Raw genomic sequence first — 21680 nt, 5'->3', positions numbered from 1 at the left:
TTTGTTATATTCAATTATTTTTTTGTTTGGCCAAGCCATTATATTGGATTTTTGTTTTATATGTTAATTGTGTAAAATTTTATTGTAAACGAAATGGATATCAAAGGATATTTTAAGACGGAGAAGATAGAAGTGGAATGTACTATGGATATGAGTTGAGATTTACTGAAAAGTTGTTCAATTTTATGTTTGAGATCACTATACCCTTTTTTTGTATTATTATTGTTAAATTTGTTCTACCATCGCCATGTTGAACTTTTTAAGACCAGGAATCAGGAATTCGTTGGAAAATTTGTATTATTAACCTAATTTTGTTTACTATACTTTATTTAATGACTTACGATTATAGATTAAAATTGAGACGTTTATAGACTAATATTTATACATTTACCTTTAAGGTACGTTACCAGAAAACACTATTTCTCTGTATTTGCCAAATATCTCTTCGTGTTTGCCCCAATTGCCTACATGCAATGTGAACCCTTGATTTTTTGAAGACAAATAGTCAATTAATAGATGTGTTTGTTTCATCGAAAGAAGATCATCTTCCAAGGACTGGTAAATCAAAAACTTTGTGTCTTTCGAAACCAAAGAAAAAGGCAAGTCCAACGATTCATTTGCCGAACTAAGTTGGGTTGAGTCGGCGAAATGTTTGTTAGACACAAATGCATCATCTACAAACGATGCATAATCAGGATACTCTTTCAATAACTCAACCACATCATAAATGCCATCCAAAAATATCACTTGCAGCAAAAGCACATTGTCATTAACATAAGCAAACAAGTTGTCTAGGCTGGATAAATCATCTTTGTGTGTGTGCTTCAACCCATCACGTATAATTTGTCTGTAATGCAACAACTGAAGAATCATAGTGGCTCCAACCGAATGCCCCAATAAAGTAATTTGGCTGACGTCAAAATTCTGCTTGACAAATCTCAATGCCCTTAATATATCAATCAAGTGTTCAGGATGTTTGATCTCTGGAGACAAACGGTAATTTATTCCTATCAAGTTAGCATTGGGGATACCTAAAACAGGTCTCATTTCATCGAATGTGTTGCTGGGGTCTCTCCAAGCACCTCCGTGGATATATATGTATGTGCTTGCATTGGTCGAGCTGTACTTAAAGACCTTTATCTTTTGTAAACTATGTTCTCCATATTTGAACTCTTGCTCTTCAGATATGTCTTCCATCTTTGCCTAGAGTAAGTAGTCTATTCTGTTCAACAAGAATATTTCGCGTTCTCATTGAGTGTGATAAAAAATTTGACTACGAATTCGACACAACCACTCTGAATGATAATAGGTAGATACTGATCACAATCTCTTAGTTGGTAAATGTACAGGTCTATCCTCATTCCTCCTAACCTTCCTTGGTGATGTGTGACATCTCCGTATTAGAATGGCTTATTACAATGCAAATTTGTGACCCTCGCACTACCCCTTCTTTAATATCTTGCGTGGAATTTTTTTTTTTCAGTTTGTTAGTGGAAGAGGAAAAATTTTCAAGTAGAAGATCACTAAATCTTTGTTTGACCAACCCACTACACCACAATCTAAAACATCCATTATAATGTCCACAGGATTACTCGACTCATGGGCAGATGCCGGAGATGAGTTTTCAGCTCCACCAGAAGTTATAGCCAACCCAGACGGAACCAAAACTGTGATTACCTTCAGAACCAACCAAGATGGTAAAAAAGTCAAAATAACCCAAAAGATAAAAGAAGTAAAAGTACAAGAAAAAGTACATCCATTAATTGCTCAACGTAAAAACTGGAAGAAGTATGGTAAAGAAAAGAACTCGCCACCAGGACCAGATACCAGTACCACACAGTTGGGGGAAAAAGTGGATTTGAAGTTGGGTACATCCTGGAAACAAGACGAAAAGAAAGAAGAGGAAGACAAAGCGCACGAAAGAGCTCAAAAAATTGCTGTCCAAACTATCAAATGTAGAGTGTGTGGCGGTGACCATTACACAGCCAAATGTCCATTTAAGGATACTTTGGGAGCTGCTGCTGGTGTTACTCCAAGTGGCACTACCCCAGAACCTACTAGTGAAGGTGGCGCCGGTGCAGCTGGTGCAGGTAAATATGTTCCAAGACACTTGAGAGCCGACGCTAATGGAAATGTCCCAACCAGAGAAGCAAGAGACGACTCTACCACATTGAAGGTCAGTCAATTGAACTCGTTTGTTGATGAAGATATGTTGAGAAACGAATTGTTTGCCAAATTCGGTCCATTACAAAGAGTCACTATTGTGAGAAACAGAGAAACTGGCGAATCCAGAGGGTTTGCTTATGTTTCCTTTGCAACTGAAGAAATTGCTCAAAGGGCCTTGGATACATTCAATGGTAAAGGTTACCATTCTTTGATTTTGCATTTGGAATGGTCAAAGAAGAAGAAAACCTAAATAGAGTGATTGTAAGACATATTTGCATGTATAGTAGTTTAATATAAGTTGTTAAAGTTACAATGGTTGGTGATGCATTGTTTGACACATTAAAAATCTCGTGACATTAAGTCCTCCAAGAACAATCACGGAGTTAACAAAAGTTGTTAAAGTACTTCTGGCGTAGAAACAAATCCCCATAGACCGTATCGATGAATACCTTTTTTGTGAAGTTTGTCCTAACAGATATTCATGTAGAAAAAAAAAAGTATCGGATATATTACAAACATTAGTAATGGTTAGAAAATCTTGCTTGCTATTACCATTTTTCCGTTGCCCAATAATCAATGTCATTGTTTTCTGTGATTATTTTTTTTTCCCACTTACACTTCTCCGCCAATTCCTATTGTTTTCAACAGATACTGGTTGTACTGGATAATCCAAGATCAACAACCTGAATCCATATTTTGTATATTTATAAGTCAATATAAGCAATAAATCATAATTGCTGTTGAACACTTTTTTTTCCATACCACTTTTCATTTATTATCCAGCATAATGGCATCATCGGAAACTTTACACACCTCCAACACTAGTGATTCCCATATAACTCAAAAAAAGACCGGATTTTTCAATAAGTTGATCAAAAAGTCTAAAGATCTGAAGGGTCTGTCCAAAACATTAACTCAATCTGAATTAAAGTCAATTTCACTGGCTAGTCGGAGATCGAGCATCAAAAATGGTAAACGAGATTCTATATATAGCAAACAATTTGTTGATGACGATAACTCGTCGTTATATAATGATGATATGGATGATAGTACCTCGATAATAGACGATGAGACTGATGACTCCATGTTTGAAACAGTAGACAATTCGGACTCGCCAGCATCTTTTGAGAAAATTGTCACAGGTAATAATTCAACATTTGATAATCATACGCTAAGTGAAAAGGTCATGTTTCCTGCCAGTACTGAGGGATTGGATATGGATATCCCTATTGATCAAGAACCGCCGTACGTTGGTCTTACCTATGAATCATTTCTTAGTCCCAAATACGTAAAAACCACTCGCAGAAATAAACAGAGTCCGAGGGTTGTGAATAATTTGTTTTTGGCCCAGGAATTGAATGTCAATGAGACGGCTGTTAATAGTGGTGACGCGGAAGCTGAAACAGAAGATGAGCACGACGGATTACTGCATGATGAAGATTTCGGAGGAGACACCAGAAGAGAAATATTTGTCATGGAGTTTAGCAAGGATGGGAAATATTTAGCAGCAGCAGGAAGAGACTCTGTCATAAGAATATGGAAGGTTATTTCGTCTCCACTTGCAAGAATGGAATTCAACCAACTCGAGAAGGAGAATGGCCAACCACTACGCAGCAACAAACGAGATAGTGTTTTTGATACAGCACCGGTGTTCCATAGACAGCCAGTGCGCGAGTTCAGAGGTCATTCCAGCAGTGTGTTGTCATTGGCATGGAGCAAAAATAATTTTTTGATTACTGGGAGTATGGACAAGACTGTCAAGCTATGGCACGTAGATCGTGACCGGTGTCTTCAGACTTTTGAGCACGAAGATTTTGTAACTTCGGTAAAGTTTCATCCGCTGGATGACAGATTCTTTCTTAGTGGGTCTCTTGATAACGGGGTTCGTCTTTGGTCAGTTTTAGAAAACTCGGTTTCGTATAGTAAGAACTTGGGCGATGAAGTGTTGATTACTGCATTAGAGTTTTCGCCTGATGGTCTACATTGTTTTGTTGGCGGATTCAATGGCTCTTTGTTTATTCTTGAAACCAAGGGATTGTTTGAGGTATTTAGAGTAGAGATCAAAGAGAGATCAATAGTTCATCCATTTGTTAATAAAAATGGTAATAAAATTACTGGGATCAAAGTTTTCGATAACAATCTATATCAGGGCTCAGGTGTACCGGGTCAATTGGACAAGTGGACTGTTTTGGTCACAACAAACGATTCCAAGGTCAGAATCATAACCACTACGCAAAAAAGATTAATAACAAGATTCCGAGGACTAACAAACAACTCGTCGTCGATTGTTGCCCACAGCAGTGATGACCAAAAATACATTATTTCTGGATCTGAAGACCACTATTGTTATATCTGGGAAAACAACAATTCAATTATCAATAACAAACTCAAACAATCATTGAAGGAGTTTATGATTGATGGTAAACAACACATTTCAGACTTTCACCACAAGCACGAAAAATATTCAAAGTTTGTATCGTTGAACAAATTTTTGAACAAGTTCTTAGAGGAAGATAAAGATCGAAAGTACGACTTTGTGGCCAATGAAAATAACAGCTACACCTGCTTCCATGCACATCATTCTCGATGCAACGTCGCTATTTTTGCGCCTGAGTCCACCAAAAAGCATTTATTGTTATCAGACGATTTGATATATGATCTCAAAAGACGTGGGGAAAGCTGTCGAATCAGCCCATCAAGCTGTTTCACTTGCAACTCAAAGAACCACAAACTTGAGGATACTGTTCAGAGTGGCGATATCATTGTCACCACTGACCAGTTTGGTTTGATAAGGGTCTTCAGACAGGACTGTGCCTATGCCTACAGAAGGATGTTTATTGATTTTTACAGAAAGGGACAAATTAAAAACTGTAATGATATTCAACTGATTACCCAATCAGAAAAGACATTGCCTATAAGAAGAGCCTTGACACGTCGTGACCGAAGTACCTCTCGTATTAGAGCTCCCAGCTTGAGTCCAGTACGACAGAGTGAGAATTCGAAGAGTATTAGAAACATATTGGCATCAAAAATCAACTCCTCGGTACCCTCCACACCCTCATCGGAGACGTCTTTTTCAAGCACGATCGGAAGTTCCAGTATTGATACACGGCATTACCCTGGAGTAGCTGTACTTCCAAAGAATCCAATGTTGAGTATATCTGCAGCAGCTAGAAATCCACTGTTTATGCAGCCAGGTGTTTCAGTACCAATAGACCACGATAATGTAGTGGAAGCAGACAGAACAGGAAGTGATACCACGTTAGGTGCAGAATCTGGTACGCAGACTCCCCAGCCTACTTTAAATCAAGATGATATGCAATCAAGTAGAACTTCTACAGTACCACAAATAGTGTTCTCGAAAGAATCAGAGTCTCCAGATGCCACAAATAACAACCATCATTCACAACTTGAAGGGGTAAAGATAAATAGTCAATCACAAAGTCGAGGCAGAACCAAATCATGAAAAGTATTATGTTGTTACGTTCGGTTTGTTTTTATTAGTTTGTTTATATATTCTTTTAAAATGATATTGTCTAGCATATACTAAATAATGTACTACTACGTCAGATTTAACCATGTTTTCTCTATTATTAAAAATACAAAACTATAAAAAAAATACCTATTAGATACAGAAGTTTTTAGCCAGACCAAAATTGGTAAGCCTTGGGTTCTTTGACACTCACGGGCAACTTGGAAGTGTTGTCATCATTTTCATTACTGCTTTCATCAACATCCATTTTATCGTCGCCATTTTCGGTTTGATTACTCTGTTTGACAGACTTGTGTATTTCATTGATCTTGACTGGTTTAAGCAAGTCATCCAAAACAGTGGATAATTCGGGGTTTGATTCTTTCAACTTGGATATCTTTTCAAATTGGACCCATCTTTCGAGAAGAATCTGTTTTCTCTCTAAGTTCAATTGATTTTCGTACTTGAGCAAATTAGCTTGCAATTCATCAATCTTTTTCAATTTCAAATTGAACTTCTCCAATGTCAATTCAATTACTTGGTTCACCAAATTTGTTTGCTCCAATTGTGCATGCTTTAAATTTTCTTCAGCATTTTGCAGGATAAATTCACGGCCCTCAGTAGTAGAAACTAATTTGGCAGCAATATCCTGTACCAAGCTTTGTGATACTACACTTTTTGTTGTGTCTTTTTCGTTTTCTTCTTTTATTAACTTTGTCAAGAACTTGTCCTCAATTGGTAATTGGATAAACTTGATGATACACTGTTCTCTGGTTTTCGTAGCAACATGTTCACTGATTTTATCCCATTGATTGTTCAAGTTTGCATTGACATTTACTGGGCCAGTAGAAGATGGTGGTTCATAAGTTCCAAACATTTCAATACCTTCTAATAATAACAAGATTTCCTGTTCGCTCCATTTCTCTCCTTCTTCGGTTCTTTTCAATTGAATAAAATCAGACGAATGAAAGCTCAGTGGAAACAAGCCTTGGTCATAGCAAATTTCACATAAAACACTGGCATTGTTTATGGTTGATGTTGGGTTGTACATGTAGGATTTTATTTTCAAGTTGTGATACCTGACCTCAGTTGTATCTTTACCACAAATACTGCACGAATAATGAACAATATTGTTAGTTTTGTAATTTGTCTTCTTTTCCCCAGTTGCATAGACATTACGTCTGATTTCCAAATTCAATGGCAACTCATTTTCCTTTGCGGTAGGTATATTTTCGTTGTTCAAGTCGTCAGTCTTTGTAACATTTGATGGAGTTGCCTTTGTCAATTCGGCATTTTCTGGAACAAATGGTACCAAGCCTTGTGGTGCATCCAATGTGATTTGGAAATGGCCAGTATATTGTGGGCCCAAAACTGATGATTTGGTTTTAGGGTCAATTTGGTAGTTGATTAACCCCCACTGCTCCAAAAATTGATGAATTCTTATTATATTGGTTACATCCCCAGACAAATTTCTACGAACAGCAGTAATTGTCAAATATTCCTTGGGGTTTAATCTAAAAGTATTGACAATAAAATCTCGAATGTACTTGTAATCCTGTGATGATTTATAACCGGAGCCATCTTCAACAAAGAAATCTGGCAACGATTTTTTCTCAATGTCATGTATTTTGCTCAAATCAAACCACTTGGCAAATGATGGAACGATCACTTGAGCTGTTTGTTCCACCAAGTATCTTTTGGCCGATTCCTGAAATTCGTGTTGTAGCTTTTCAACATCAATGACTTGCGGCGTCTGGTTGTTTTGGTCATCTGTTGTTGGGGCTGGAGTATCTTCAGTAACAGATTCTTCTAACTTGGGAACTTCAACTTTTGGTATTTCGGGTTCAGCTGACATTGTTTGTGTTCTCTTGTTGATGATATGTAATTGTGTTGAAATTTTAATCTAGATTTGTTTTCACTTCTTTAAGGTCTTTTTTTTTCTAGTCTTTGTTTTCCAACTTCTTGGAAAAGATTTTTTCTGTTGACAAAGTATTATCCAAAAGCACACGACTTTTCAACAAAAAGTGAAATAAGTACACGACCGTCGCAACGCGTCTCAATTTGTAATTTTTTTTTTGTTTTGATTTTCATTTGGTTGTAATAATAGCCAATTGTGTTTTTCACTTTTCTTTCCAAAGGCAGGACAACCAAACACGACATAAATCCGATTCAGATATTTCCACAAACATGGCTAGAAGACTGACAAGAAGACAAGCTGCTAACCCTGTGTCCTATAGGGAGTCCAGTGATTCTGAAGCTGAGGAGAGTTTCGAACCCGAAGAAGATGATTACAGCACCAGACCCACCAAAAGAAAGGCAAACAACAAGAGTAGCTCTGCATCAAAGAAACGGAAGAAGTCTGGAACTAAGACATCTAAAAAGTCTTTGAAGCAATTAGAAGAAGAATTGGAAGAAAATTATTTGTATAAAGCGTTATCTAGCAACGAGGTGAACATTCAAGATATCGCTCTTGATTGGATTGAAGAATATGAAGAAGATCAAGTGGATGACAAGTATGAATCTATCACTGGTTTAATCAACTTTATTTTGAGAAGTTGTGGATCGTTGCATTTATTCCAGCCTCATGATTTGAGCAATTTAGAATCCAGTGCTGATACTGTGGATGAAATTGGTATTGCCTTTGGCGATCAATCATCTCACAAATATCCATTTAAAGCTGTACCAGTTTTTAAGAAAAATGCATTGCAGCTTTTTAAGGAGATTATTGATATCGCCCATGAAAAGGGTTTGTTGTACAAATATGACAACAATCGAGAAGAAGAAGAAGAAGAATCTTTGGCATCTCCTTTGATGTCGTATATTTTGACTTGGGTGACCTCGTTGTCAAGCAGTCCAATTAGACTGTTGCGATACACTTCTACAGAAATATTATTTGCCATTCAGCTTCAATTATGTAAAATTATAGCTTCGGTGGAAAGTAGTCTCGAGAGATCACAGCGTCAGTTGTCAAAAATCAAAAAATCAAACAAATCAAAGTACAACACAATAAGCAAAACAATAGAAAGTTGTCAACTTCAAAAGCGTACAATTTTGGAGTATTTCAATGATACTGGAAATATCGTCATTGACAGAAGGTATAGAGACATTGATCCCCAAATTCGTTTAGCATGTTTGAAGAATTTATGTGAATTTATCTTAATATATCCTGATTTCTTCTGTCAAGGCATATATTTGAGATACTTTGGGTGGTTGTTGTCAGATCCAATTGCCCAAGTAAGGATTGAAAACACCAGAAGCTTGTTAAAGTTATACCGTTCCATTTCACCAGCTGATTTGACCTTGGGTCTCCGTCAGTTTTCCGAAAAGTACAAACTGCAAATTATCAAGATGAGCCAAATTGATAGTGATGCCCAAGTAAAGTTGAATATCTTAGGAATTTGTTGTGAATTATTAAGATTAGGGTTTTTAGAAGAGAAAGATACAAGGCAGGTAATTGAAAATTTCCCCTTTTCTGGTCCTTCAAAGCTACAAATAGAAGGAGCAAGATTTGTCACAATCTTAAATGAAGAGAACTTGACTGGAATAAACGACAAGTATAGGTTGTTTATCGAAACTTACAAGCCAAATCAATTTGAAACAGACTTACCATTCTGTTTAGATATCAAAAGTTTGATAAATTTGTTGAAGTTTGTCGCTGACAAACCTTTACATTTGGTATTTCAAAATATGAGTAGTCATTACGAGGGTAATTGGGAGATGTTGGTGAAATACTTTTTACTGGATATCTCTCTGATAAAATTTTCCAAGAAAGACGAAGAGGAAGAAGAGTTTGTTGAAGGTGAGGAAATTGAGGAGTTTAGACAGTTTATCGACTTAAACTCTGACGAGAGGTTGATTTTGCTCAAATTTATTCAAGGGTTTGTTGAGTATGTTTACACTAAGAAGAACCCTGAAGAAGTAGAGAGCCAATTGGTGCGGTTGATTGAGTATTTGCCACAAATTCAAAATGTGTGTGTTCGATCTTCGAAAATGTTTCCGGTATTTTTAAATATCTGGACAACCTTGTTAAAGGGTCGGCAATCAGTGTACAATATATCTAACAAGTTAGACAAATTGGACCAATACGACGAAATAAGTTCAGAGATCATCAAGTATTTCAAGGATTTTGACACCGTTGCTGAATTTTCTAGCTACTTTACTGCGTTATTTGATTCTCACGGTTTGACAACCAATATCAAGTTTAGTATTCAGACTGTACTTGAAGAACTTTGTGAGGAAGTTGTTAAGACCATCAGTGACCAACAGTCGGAGGATGATGATATCGATTCGACAAATACTGAGGTATTAGAGCAAACAAAGCTAATCAAGACACTTGAAGTAGCATTGCCAATACTACAAAAAATCAAACAAATGGGTGACTTCGTCAACATTGCCAACTTGTCCAATATGGTAGACTTGTTGTCGTCTTTGGTGAACCGAGTGTTACGAAAGTTTGATTTAGCATTGATTATGTCGCAATGGAAGCATAACTTTTTGGAGCAGCTACCACAATTCTTGCCTGCTTTGACATGCTTATATGATTTGACGCTAGTCGTGGTATCGTGGAAGTTTGAGAAATTGGTTGAAATTGAAAAGGACGAACAGCGCCACTATGCTATAGATTTGGAATTTGACGGAATCGTTGATTTAGTCAATCAAACTATCCGATTGATTTATGAGTGTACAAATAGTGTGCAGTTTCTTGACTTGAAAACTTTATTGATATCAAGATATATCGACTTTATGTTGTCGTTCAAAGTGTTTTATGTTAGATTCCAAGCTGACAACAGTTTTGACAATTTCCAAGAATTCTTCAATAGTAACATGCAGCTATTGCTTATTAAACGAGACATGCAGTTTCAGCTATTAGAATTGTTCTTGATAAAAGAAGTGAGACTTGGTCATTTGTTGAATGTGGATTTGGATAGAGACGATGAAGAAGATGTTAATTACGAAGATTACACTGAAAAAATCGATGAATCCTATCTACAAGAAAAAAGTATGTTTGACGATGACGACCAAACCCTGCAACCCAGTACTGAAGATAGCTCGACCACAAGAAACCAAGAGGTAGAAGCAAAGAAAAAGGAAAAGATTTGGAACCTTGAAAAAGATCTCTCGGTCTTTACATTAAAGTTGATATCATTAGTCAATGTTCTGCTAGTTCAAGATGAGTTGTACAATAGAATCAAATTGAACAAGGATAAATTAGGGAGTGTGTTTGCAAAAATAATCCAACAACAAGACGAACATGCTAACACCATCAAAAATCAAGCAGTTTCAAACAAGGAACGCGAAAGCGAAGAGTCAAGAATAAGCGAAAATGCTCAGCAGTCGCTGGTAGAAGACAACAATGGTAACGAGGTGGTTGAAAGAGACGAAAGCATTGCCATTGAAGTTGATGTTCCTGAGCGAGGATCTATGGTAGATATTGAAACACCTTCATCAGTGATTTAGGATCGGTATGTAGAGAAATATAAATTATGAATCGAGAAATGCATGTGTTTTGTTTTCTCACAAGGAAAGAACCATCTGGTTTTCAGCCACAAAAATACTAGAACAACACCCCACGGCTATTTTTGATAGTTTTTTAGTTTGGGTTGATGAACTAAAACTATAGCACAAATTCAAAACTGAACAGGGTAGTATATACAACATGTTTAGTAACTGTAATCTGATAAACTGGTCAAATAAAATAAAATAAAATTATTTTGAGAATAGACTTCTTTAATAATAATTGTGGCCTATTGTTATTATTCAACAATAATGTCTGGTTTACCACCTGCCAATCTTTACTCCCCTAAGATGTTGACCTAAATTTAGTTGCAGCATACTTAACCCTTGGTACTCCTAGTCTATTTTTATTACTTTTTGTGAGGTTTTAAATGACTAATGGCAATTACAACAGCTCTGATTGGTCAGCTTCAATAAATACGGTGATGGCATGCATAATTGTGCTGTTTTTTTTTCGTTCAAGTTTATGCGACTTTCTGGTTCATCTCGTTTTTGATTTCCATGTGCGAGAGGCCAAACGATATCTTGGGGACAGGTCGTAAGGATATGAAGTCGTTACTGCTTGTTAAGCTGGTCTGAAAAACAATACTCCCGAAATTATACAATCTTGTTGCATTTGTAAAAGCCAGACTAGCTGAAAAACGAATTGGAGCTAAGACGCAAAAAAAAACGTTTCTCACGTTTCGTGAAATGAGATGTCAGTTTTGTGTCATTATAATTTCAATAAATATATAATTATTATATTAATCCAATTGATATTTCACCAGAGAATTACTATTTTCCATGAGCAAATTTTACTTCTATCTGCATATTTCATAGCTAAACACTAAACTAATTGAAATGATGGAAGGAACAAATCCACATTAGTACAATGGCGTTTTTCCTTTTTCTAAGTTCATGTGTAGAGCAGAAATATTAAAAGATAGAAACATCAAGGACAAGAAAAAGGCCATCGATTAAATTTACCACATTTTAAAAAAGATTTTTTCACTATTATTTCTATATATAGTCAACGATTTCCTTCAAATGTACATTTTTTGATATTTTTTTTGTTTTCTTTCTTTTACGTTTTGGTTCTAGTATTCTTTTCTTACCAGTTCTTTAAACTTTAAAGAATCCTTCCCCTGCTATATTCTAATTATTACTTAAGAAAGTTGTTCCTGTTAAATTAGGTACATTTTAACCGAGCATTGAAACAGTAATTGGTATACATAGTGGTGTTTTCTTAAGTTTATTACATATTTAGTTATTATTGCTGGTATAAACAAGTTTATTTCGAGCAAAGATGGTTGATCTTTTCAATGTTCAAGTCTTTTTTGTTGTTTTCAGAGAAGCCTTGGAAGCAGTTATTGTTGTTTCAGTGCTTTTAGCATTTGTCAAACAATCAATGGGCTCCTCAGCAAACGGTCCAGAGTTGAAGAAAAAGTTGTATCGTCAGATTTGGCTAGGGGCGGGGCTAGGTGTTCTTATTTGTATAATCATTGGTGGCGCTTTTATTGGTACCTTTTACGGGTTGGGTAAAGATATCTGGGGAAAATCAGAAGACTTGTGGGAAGGGATATTTTGTATCATTGCCACAGTCTTGATCACTGCTATGGGTATTCCAATGTTGAGAATCAACAAGATGAAAGAAAAATGGAGAGTTAAATTAGCACAAGCTTTAATCAAATCTCCAGAAAATAAGAAGAACCGATTCAAATTGGGATATCTTGGGAAAAAGTACGCACTTTTTATTTTGCCATTCATCACTTGCTTGCGTGAAGGTTTAGAAGCTGTTGTTTTCGTTGGTGGGGTCGGTATTACTAGTCCTGCTTCATCTTTCCCAATCCCAGTTATTGTTGGTATAATTTGTGGTCTTGCAGTGGGTGCCTTGTTGTACTACTTTGGTTCCAATATGTCGATGCAAATCTTCTTGATCATCTCCACTTGTATCTTGTACTTGATCGCTGCTGGTTTGTTCTCCAGAGGTGTCTGGTTCTTTGAGAGTTATCAATACAATAAAAAAACTGGTGGTGATGCGGCTGAGAATGGTTCTGGCCCGGGTACATATGACATTTCCAAATCTGTTTGGCATGTCAACTGCTGTAACCCATTGACCGACAATGGTTGGGATATCTTCAACGCCATTTTGGGATGGCAAAACTCTGCCACTTACGGTTCTGTCATTTCCTACAATGTTTACTGGATTTTCATCATTTCTGTTTTGTTATTGATGGTCTATGAAGAAAAACACGGACATTTACCGTTAACCAAAAACTTAACTTTGGTCCAATTGAATCCAATGTACCACATCAAAGGTAAGAAGAAGTTAGAATTAAACAAAGCTGAAAAGGAAGAATTGTTCACCAAACTTCAAAAACAAAAGTTTGGTGATGTTCAAGAAATTGACGAAACTTCTTCTAACAAATTAGTCGAAACTCAAGAAAATAAATAATTTATGGGGTAAGCTCAACAAAAGGCAATAAAGATAATCGCACACACACATACGTATACTTAGGTATCTATATATCCTTATTGCTGGTGTTGAGGTACACTTTTAAATATTTATAATATGAGTTTATTTGGTTTGTTCAATTTTTTTTTTCATTGGTCATCAAGCAACGGTTATTGTGTTTATTTAACAATGACGTCTTTTTTTTTGTATAATTACATGGGTTCTTAAGGGTATTCTTTTCTTTTTTTATTTTTATTGTATCAATATATATATATGAACGGGTAATCAAAAGTAAACATGAAGTTTTTTTGAGTTGGCTTCAGCAGTAGAATAAGGCAACTAATTTGCAGTAATCGCTGTATCATTTATGTGATAGCGGAAACTGGCTCTAACTATATTTTGCAACCATTACTTCAACATCTCTAGTGAATCTGGTGGAAGAAGTTTGACCAGAGAATGTACAAGTGCAACTAACAGGACTACCTTAAGTTAATTAACAGTGGTTGGAGGAACCAACAAACTTATGTATTGTCTATTTGAGTAAAGAAATCAGACTAATAATCGTCTTCAGAGTGACAATAGTGACGCCAACTTATATTCAGCCACATAAAGTAATTTGCCCGATACAGTAAAACAATAAACTTAGGTTCAACTACAAAAAAAACTTTTCATTACATCTCTTTTGTAGTTTATTGTGACTCTATGGAATCACATTTTGAATGTATTTATGAATATAAACTTTCATCATACAGGCACAAAATGTTAGACAATAGATAAAACAACAACAAAAAAAAGCACGTCGAGTGCTATTATTATACTTCAAAAGTCACATCGTCACACGTAAACTTGCCTCAAATATTTTTGGCGACACATATAATTTAGAAAAACTTGAAACAAGATTGGAAAAAAGACGAAAGAAAACCAGATCATATGCTTCAGTTTAAACTCTTGTGATAACTTGCTGTATCATATAATAGTGTCTGTGTGTGATGGCTCTGTCGTCGACGTGTCAGTAAGCTTTTGTGTGCTACCCCTATCCTTTTCTTTCAGAGATCAGATGAAAAAGTAAAAAATAACAAAATGCATGACGGAGAATTTTAATTGGGGCCGATCATTCCACAAGGCGGCGGTGGCAGCAAATGTGCATGTGGATAAAAATAAGCACCGCCGACGTAAAGAATTGAAAAAAAACTTTATCGCCATATTCAGATTTTCCTTTTTTTTTTGTTATCTCTTACACTCGTGTTAATACTCTGCACTATGACGCCGACTGGTTTCAGATTCAGCCAGTCAAGAACAACGACACACTCCATTGTTGCTAAAATCAGAACAACTGTTTCTTCTGTAGCAAGTAATATTTCAATGTAGAATATAATACTGTTTTATATTGAACCGATTAAACAAAAGTAGAGGACAAATTCCCGCACGCTTAGTTTGGTGTTGTTGTTTTTCTTTTTTGCTACTCCAATTCCAAAGATCGTTCCGCGTAGAATAATTTTTCGACAAATATTGATTTATAGACAACACATTACTCCATTTTTTTTTTTTTTGCATATTTTTATATCATTTTAGTTTCCTTTCTTTTCTTATAGGTTTCAATAGTACATTGTTGATAATCGAATAAGCATTTTTCACATTTCCAGATCAACCGCTATGCTTAAAGGTTTAAGAAAAAAGGCATCAATATTGTCCTTGGGGTCTATGGCTTCCCAGCAATCAACATCGTCAGCAATAAACTCAGAATCCAACTATGACAAAATATTGACTCAGGTGTACGATTTTGAAATAGCGCTTAAGGCCATGGACTATTTATTGGACGATAGGACCAAAACAGGGACAGACTTGTTACAGAATGAAGCATCAAAAAACAATAATTCTGAACAACCACATGCTATTTTCCCATTAGCATTAGGAGTAATGGAATTTATTGAAGCTACATTAGGGTTTGAACCAGAAGTTATGGCAAAAGCCCATAAAACATTATCAGAAGCCGAGAATGCCTCGTTAAATAATTCAAAATATAACCTCAAGTATCAATTGGCTACTTCCATGATTTACCCCCCAGGAACTGAGTTCCAAGTGACATTTGCTGAGTCCACTTTATTAAATGCATTATTGATGTTGTTAACAGAAAACAACGGGATGGTAGAAAGTGCCAAGGCGTTGTTTAAGTTGCGTCGTGCTTATCAAACTTTGGATGCTGTGTATAAAAAAATCAAGGAGCTGGAACCAATTTTCAACAAAAACTTGGCCAAATTGAAAAAAGAAGCAGCAATGCAAGGAAATGGTACTAAGTCAAACAGCATAATAACTACAGAAAACTTTTCTATAAGTACTGTTGATCTACCTGGCTATAGTTCGCAAACAAGCTCCACTAGTTCCTTACCGCAAGATATTTCGTTGATGAAGAATTTGGAGAAGATTTATTTGATGAGGAAATCCCGAATCGAAGGGGCTACTTTAGCAAATAATGTGAACCCTGAACGTGTTAACTTGTTTGAAGACCTGAATAGCTCGTTGACTTTGGCCAAACAAAGCAATCCCAAGTATGAGGAACAACGAGTTGATAATGCCAACAACAACAACAACAGCCATGATGTTGGTGAGGATGATAGTAGTAGCAGTGACAATGAGTACTGCGATGCTCTGGAAGAGTTTGATATTGAAGATACCCTCAATCTCCCTCCACCTCAAATCCACTCTAGTGCACAGTCTGTGCTTTCATCAATTGAAACATCACCAAGTCTGGCCCAAAACGCTTCCGACAATCATTTGCATGTGTCCACTATTGATGAATATATTCATTCTGGTGTTCAATTATGTTTCGGTATATTGCAAGTTGTCTTGTCTTTAATCCCACCTGCCATTGGGAAAGTGTTGTCAATTGTTGGTTTTAGAGGAGATAGGGAAGTTGGTTTGAGGTTATTGTGGAGAACCGCTATAACATGTAGAAATGTACATGGTGAATTGGCATTGTTATTTATTCTAGTGTTTTATGATGGGCCAGTGCAATTTGTTGATAATGGATTCCGTTTGCCAGATCAAGGAAATGACAAAAAGATCATCTCATTGGATAACAAAGCAACTGTTTCGGAAGCAGAGTTGGATATAATTTTAGAGAGACCAGAATTGTACACGAGTCAGTTGTTGCGCAGAGCCAGAAGAATGTTTCCTCATAATGCTCTTTGGATATTACAAGAAGGGAGAATGTTGGCCGCAGAAGGGGATTTAGCTTTGGCTACTAAAACAATGCAAGATTTCACTGATGATCCAGCCAATGAAATCCAAATGCAACAGGCTGAGGCATTGTTGGTCTTTGACCGTGCTACAATCTATATTTATCAACACGAGTACGACAATGCAGCCAGAGATTTAATTTATTTGATTGATATTAACTCTTGGTCCAAGGCTGTGTATTTGTTTATGGCTGCTTCTTGTTATTTGGAAAAGTATAGAATGATTAAAATGGATATCATTTCAGTTGACAATAAAGAATCGGAAATGGCCAAGTACTCGTCGCTTTTCGATAAATATCTTGATCTTGCTTTGAGTTATGTGCCCGGTCATGGACACAATGCTGTTGGCAAAAAAGGTGGTATTGGTGGAAGCAATAAGCAAATGCCATTTGACAAATTCTTATTACGTAAGAGTCGACATATTGAAGCTAGAAAAAAGAAGTATCCAAATTTGCCTACTGCCGATATAGTGGGAACATCTTTGATTCATGAATTGATTTATTTTTGGAATGGTTATAATCGAATGAGCAGTCATGATTTGGAGATTGCCTTGAAATTGTTAGGTTACTCGGGTGCCCCTAATAGTGAGTACTCTGCTAACACTAATGGAAATTTATACGCGTTGATAGAAGAAACAGAAGACGAAGCGATGATTAGATATTTTTTGCAAGGAATAACTTTGAGACAGTTGGGTAGTATCAATGATGGGTTGGGTTTGTTAGATAATCATGTTATTTCCAAGTATGTCATATCCGAACCTCTTCATCAATTCAGGTTCCACAAGATGACATACAGTCCATATATTTATCCGACTGCATTGTATGAGAAAACAATGTTTGTTTGGCTATTGAGGACTAAGAATACTGCCAAATTGGATGTACATCAGGCTGTCCAAGAAAGTAAGAGCTGGCTCAAACGAGCAGAGATTGTGGGAGAGGGTGATTACGAATTGAGTAATAGAACTGGTATGAGAATTAAAGCTGCCGGTGATAGATTAGAGCAACTAGCAACTCTTTAGAATTTAATAAAAACTAGAAGAAAATACGTATTTATATACATATATGCATTTATTTTAGAATCACTAGTTAAAGTAAATGTCGACCATGCTATCTGCCACATTGATTCTAAAAAGTAGTGTAACTAACCATCCTAACGCTAGAATTGGCAAAATTCCTGCCACAACAACCAACTGTAATGTTCGAGCGGGGTTGTTCTTATTGTTGTTGTTGGCGCTGCTACTAAACGAACTGTAGTTTCCAAAATTTGCACTGATAAAAGGCAATGAATTGTATCCGTAAAAGGAAACAACAAAATAGTAGCCAATGCTACCGAAATATAACAGATTCCCCACAAGCAAGGCAAAAATTGAATGCTTAATTCGGATCACAGGTAATAGTATGAATTGCACCACATATAGCAAACACCAAATTATTAAAAATGAATTGCAATGAATATCAAAACAGAACCCCCATGATATATAATTGATGTTGTAACTACTAAATTGGACACCTGGGTTAAACAATCTGTTAACCAATATCCATGTTACTGTCGATATCACAATCCCTGTTAGATAAAAATCAACTAGGACCATGTACACTATCAACTTTATAATTTCCTTAAAACTAGGTTGGTATGCCAACCCCCAAGCAATTGCACTTAAAGATAAAAACCCTGTCAACAAAATCAAAAAACTGGGATCATCTCTGGTATATGAGTTCCCGTTCCCCAATTGTTCATGTTGTTGTTGCTTATAATAATAGTGAGATCGGTACATTTTCTTGGGGTTAACAATCAAGTGAAATATTTCCCAAATTGCCGTTTCAAAATCAAGAGTTTTCGGTTTGAATAGCCTTTTCACCATAACCTTGATGTTCTTCAATCTTGAGACTAAAGTTGACGATGATGAATATCCATAATTGATTGTTGGTCTTGGAATATATATTGACGATGATTGATTAGATATGACTGATCCAGTTCGAGAAGTTGTGCTGGTAATTCGCAGAGACGTTGTAATATTGGGATTCTGCGGGAACATATCTGCTGATAAATATGGATAATTACCACGTTTACTCATAATGGATGGTATGCAAAAATAAAAAAATGTCGGTATAACTGTTTTACTTGATGAAATGTTGACTTTGTTTTTCTTGTATGTTAGTTGAAGTTAAAAACCGCATTTTGTTTCTCACACTATTCTTTTCTGCTTATGTAAATCCACGTGACCTGGCTTTTTGGTGGTGTGTTTATCTTACAGATCTACAGGGTTGTTCGGAGATAGTGCCAAGACACAATTGAACAACGTGATCACGACCCATAAAATACTGATACACTATTTAAATCTTCCGAGTCTCTTTATTAGAATTTTTAATTGGCATTAAAATATTTCTCTTCAAAATCATAAAACCTTAGAATGTCTCAACAAAGAGAAAACCAAAGAGGAATAGTTTCACAAACAACTACAACGACTGCCTCGCCTATTTTAAAGCTACGAGCTCAAGAAAGACAAGCTCGTGACGTCTCTTGGGATGCAAACGTCGTTGATAATGAACATCTAAATAAGAAAAAGACAAAAATATGCTGTATATTTCATCCATCAGATCGGAACTGTGATGAAGAAGATAGTTCAAGTTCCAGTGACTCGTCTAGTGATTCTTCAGATAATGAAGAGGATGATAAAAACACGAAGATAGCCCCGAAATCTAACAATAATAAAAAAAAGTCAAAACCTAATGCGTACGAAGTTCAGCCCCATTACAAAAACCAATCAAAGGTGCCCGGAAAATGAAATATTTAGTTAGTTTTACATATACTTACATCGTCATCATAAATAATTCATATACGTTTTTATATTTTCAAAAGTCCGTTTAGTTTCACGCCTTTCGCTAAATTACTCATATTAGCTGTTCTGTCTTCATAAATATTTTTATCTTCAATATCAGGTACCGTGTTGGAAGTTGTACTTGTGTCTTTTTGTACGGTGGTGGCATTAGCGTTATGTGCAAACAAGCGACTAAACTCTTGTGTCCATACATCGTTTAACTTTGCATTCACATCGTCAAATGATGTATCCGAATTGCGTGTTGGTGTATTACCAGAAGCGTTATTTCTATACCTGTCAATGAATCCAAGTACACCCATATGATTTTCCACGTGTTGTTTATTTTGCCTTTTGCTAGTGGTTTGTTTTGAAGAGAACCTCAATCGAATTGATGTATATTGGGATAGTATTGTTTCATTTTGAATTTTCCAATCATAGCAAACCAAATCAGAGCCGTTTTCAATATCAGTTGATTCATACTCATACAACTGCTTGTAATCTAATTGTCGTTGTTGGGTTCGACTCAATTTGACATTTGTATAAGGCAACTTATTAACAAAGTTTTCTTGAAAGCCACTTATCTTTATCATGAGCTCTTCAAAATCAACCCTTTGATTGTCTGGTTCATCGCTAGTGGTAGGGGCACTAACCTGCTCGATGGGGTACTGGGTATCGGAATCTAAGTTGTTGTCATTGTTTTTCCTATCCCACAATTCTTCTTCGTCTTCATCAGACTCTTCGTCCAGGTCACTTTGCAAATATGATTTGACACTTTTTTCTTGGGTTTCAGTTCCTGTTAAAGAAAATAGGGAACTCATTCCTGTGTGTGCCATGTTTTTCATTTTTTCATACAAGTTTTGGTTATGTGAATTAGTTAATGTTGTTTGGGATTTCCTGTTAGGGTTGATCTCCTTTGCATTAGCTTTAGATAATGAGCTAAAAGAATTATCGGTTGATGTATTGGTAATAACATTGTTGACCATGGGTCTCTTGGTATCATATTGGTCTTTAAGTACAGTCAAAGGTGATATACTATTTTTTTCGGTGATACCTTCTGGTTTGTTATCGTTTCTCAATACCGGGTCTTTTAACGTAATTTCCGGAACATTATACAGATTCCATCGTCTAAATTGTGGACGACTCTGGTTTGTTGTTGGTAATTCGTTATTTACCATAGGTATATTTTTCTTATTTTGAGGAGGTAGATGTGGTGACCAATGAATGTGTTGCTGTTGTTGTTGGAGTGCATTGACTCCTTGTGACGATATTGATCTTGTTAATTTAGATTTTGATTGATGGTTCTGATTAATCGCCGTAAATAATAGCTGTTCTGTTCCTGTCCTTTTGTTCAGTGGTTTTCTTAGATTTGCTAATATACTTGTATCGTTTGTTGATCTAGAACGTATCGAACCTTGGTATGCATGCCCTAGTATAGGATTGGTTTGGTCCTGTTGTAAGTGTAGTTTTGTAGACTGACAAATTGGATCCTTACTTTTAGCTCTACCTCTTTCTTCGTCTTCATCTCTTTGGTGATTCCTGAATTGGTTTGTGTGTGGCTGTATAGTTGTCGGAGTTTGCTGTATGTTTTTGTATAGCATCTTCAAGTATGTAACACAATTTCCACTCTCCACAAATACTTTAGTATTGATTATTGTTCTAATTTATATCAAAAAAAAAAATAAACTAATCAACTAGCAACACTATATATATCATCCAATTGAATTTAAATTCAAAATGAAAATTGATCTTAGACCGTTTATAATATTGAAAACATTACAAAATCAATTGCACAGATTACAAACCTATTTTATCCGCAATCCAATTAAATTATCGACTGATAAGAAAAATTAAATTATTGCTTGAACACAAAACTAATTAAAGCGATACCACATATTAATTAATTAACCACCCGCTAAACTACTAAAATTAAAAGCGGAAAAATAAACAAGAATTGTTCTTCGAAAGATATTTACGGATAAAGAAACTACAACCAAGAGGTTTATTACTACAAGTCTCTTGGGAGTTAATACAAAAAAGGTA

At 35.9% G+C, this 21680-nt stretch overlaps 10 protein-coding genes across 10 annotated transcripts; 6 read left to right on the top strand and 4 right to left on the bottom strand. All coding sequences in view use genetic code 12, as the record gives it.

Annotated features, from left to right (window-relative positions):
* Positions 1-393: 393 nt before the first annotated feature.
* On the bottom strand, positions 394-1197 carry CAALFM_C114270WA (arylformamidase; the record flags this gene model as incomplete). Its single annotated transcript, XM_709944.1, has 1 exon — positions 394-1197. One exon carries the CDS (start codon positions 1195-1197, stop codon positions 394-396), a length of 804 nt encoding a protein of 267 aa, XP_715037.1.
* A 379-nt stretch (positions 1198-1576) lies between these two features.
* Positions 1577-2416, top strand: TIF35 (translation initiation factor eIF3 subunit g; the record flags this gene model as incomplete). Its single annotated transcript, XM_709943.1, has 1 exon — positions 1577-2416. The coding sequence occupies one exon, from the start codon at positions 1577-1579 to the stop codon at positions 2414-2416; it is 840 nt and encodes a 279-aa protein (XP_715036.1).
* A 537-nt stretch (positions 2417-2953) lies between these two features.
* Positions 2954-5632, top strand: CAALFM_C114250CA (uncharacterized protein; the record flags this gene model as incomplete). The annotated part of the gene is made up of 1 exon (XM_709942.1): positions 2954-5632. The coding sequence occupies one exon, from the start codon at positions 2954-2956 to the stop codon at positions 5630-5632; it is 2679 nt and encodes an 892-aa protein (XP_715035.1).
* A 175-nt stretch (positions 5633-5807) lies between these two features.
* On the bottom strand, positions 5808-7493 carry CAALFM_C114240WA (uncharacterized protein; the record flags this gene model as incomplete). Its single annotated transcript, XM_709941.1, has 1 exon — positions 5808-7493. One exon carries the CDS (start codon positions 7491-7493, stop codon positions 5808-5810), a length of 1686 nt encoding a protein of 561 aa, XP_715034.1.
* A 332-nt stretch (positions 7494-7825) lies between these two features.
* IRR1 (Irr1p) lies at positions 7826-11095 on the top strand (the record flags this gene model as incomplete). The annotated part of the gene is made up of 1 exon (XM_709940.2): positions 7826-11095. The coding sequence occupies one exon, from the start codon at positions 7826-7828 to the stop codon at positions 11093-11095; it is 3270 nt and encodes a 1089-aa protein (XP_715033.2).
* A 1342-nt stretch (positions 11096-12437) lies between these two features.
* FTR2 (Ftr2p) lies at positions 12438-13586 on the top strand (the record flags this gene model as incomplete). Its single annotated transcript, XM_709938.1, has 1 exon — positions 12438-13586. The coding sequence occupies one exon, from the start codon at positions 12438-12440 to the stop codon at positions 13584-13586; it is 1149 nt and encodes a 382-aa protein (XP_715031.1).
* Positions 13587-15239: 1653 nt separating this feature from the next.
* IML2 (Iml2p) lies at positions 15240-17840 on the top strand (the record flags this gene model as incomplete). Its single annotated transcript, XM_709937.1, has 1 exon — positions 15240-17840. The coding sequence occupies one exon, from the start codon at positions 15240-15242 to the stop codon at positions 17838-17840; it is 2601 nt and encodes an 866-aa protein (XP_715030.1).
* A 63-nt stretch (positions 17841-17903) lies between these two features.
* Positions 17904-18896, bottom strand: CAALFM_C114200WA (uncharacterized protein; the record flags this gene model as incomplete). Its single annotated transcript, XM_709936.1, has 1 exon — positions 17904-18896. One exon carries the CDS (start codon positions 18894-18896, stop codon positions 17904-17906), a length of 993 nt encoding a protein of 330 aa, XP_715029.1.
* Positions 18897-19232: 336 nt separating this feature from the next.
* On the top strand, positions 19233-19607 carry CAALFM_C114190CA (type 1 protein phosphatase-activating protein; the record flags this gene model as incomplete). Its single annotated transcript, XM_709935.1, has 1 exon — positions 19233-19607. One exon carries the CDS (start codon positions 19233-19235, stop codon positions 19605-19607), a length of 375 nt encoding a protein of 124 aa, XP_715028.1.
* Positions 19608-19666: 59 nt separating this feature from the next.
* CAALFM_C114180WA (uncharacterized protein) lies at positions 19667-21238 on the bottom strand (the record flags this gene model as incomplete). Its single annotated transcript, XM_709933.1, has 1 exon — positions 19667-21238. One exon carries the CDS (start codon positions 21236-21238, stop codon positions 19667-19669), a length of 1572 nt encoding a protein of 523 aa, XP_715026.1.
* Positions 21239-21680: the final 442 nt, after the last annotated feature.

Source organism: Candida albicans, chromosome 1 (genome assembly GCF_000182965.3).
Source record: "Candida albicans SC5314 chromosome 1, complete sequence".
Classification (NCBI taxonomy): domain Eukaryota; kingdom Fungi; phylum Ascomycota; class Pichiomycetes; order Serinales; family Debaryomycetaceae; genus Candida; species Candida albicans.
Note: the sequence above shows the minus strand (reverse complement) of the source record. Positions and strands in the feature narration are given on the sequence as shown.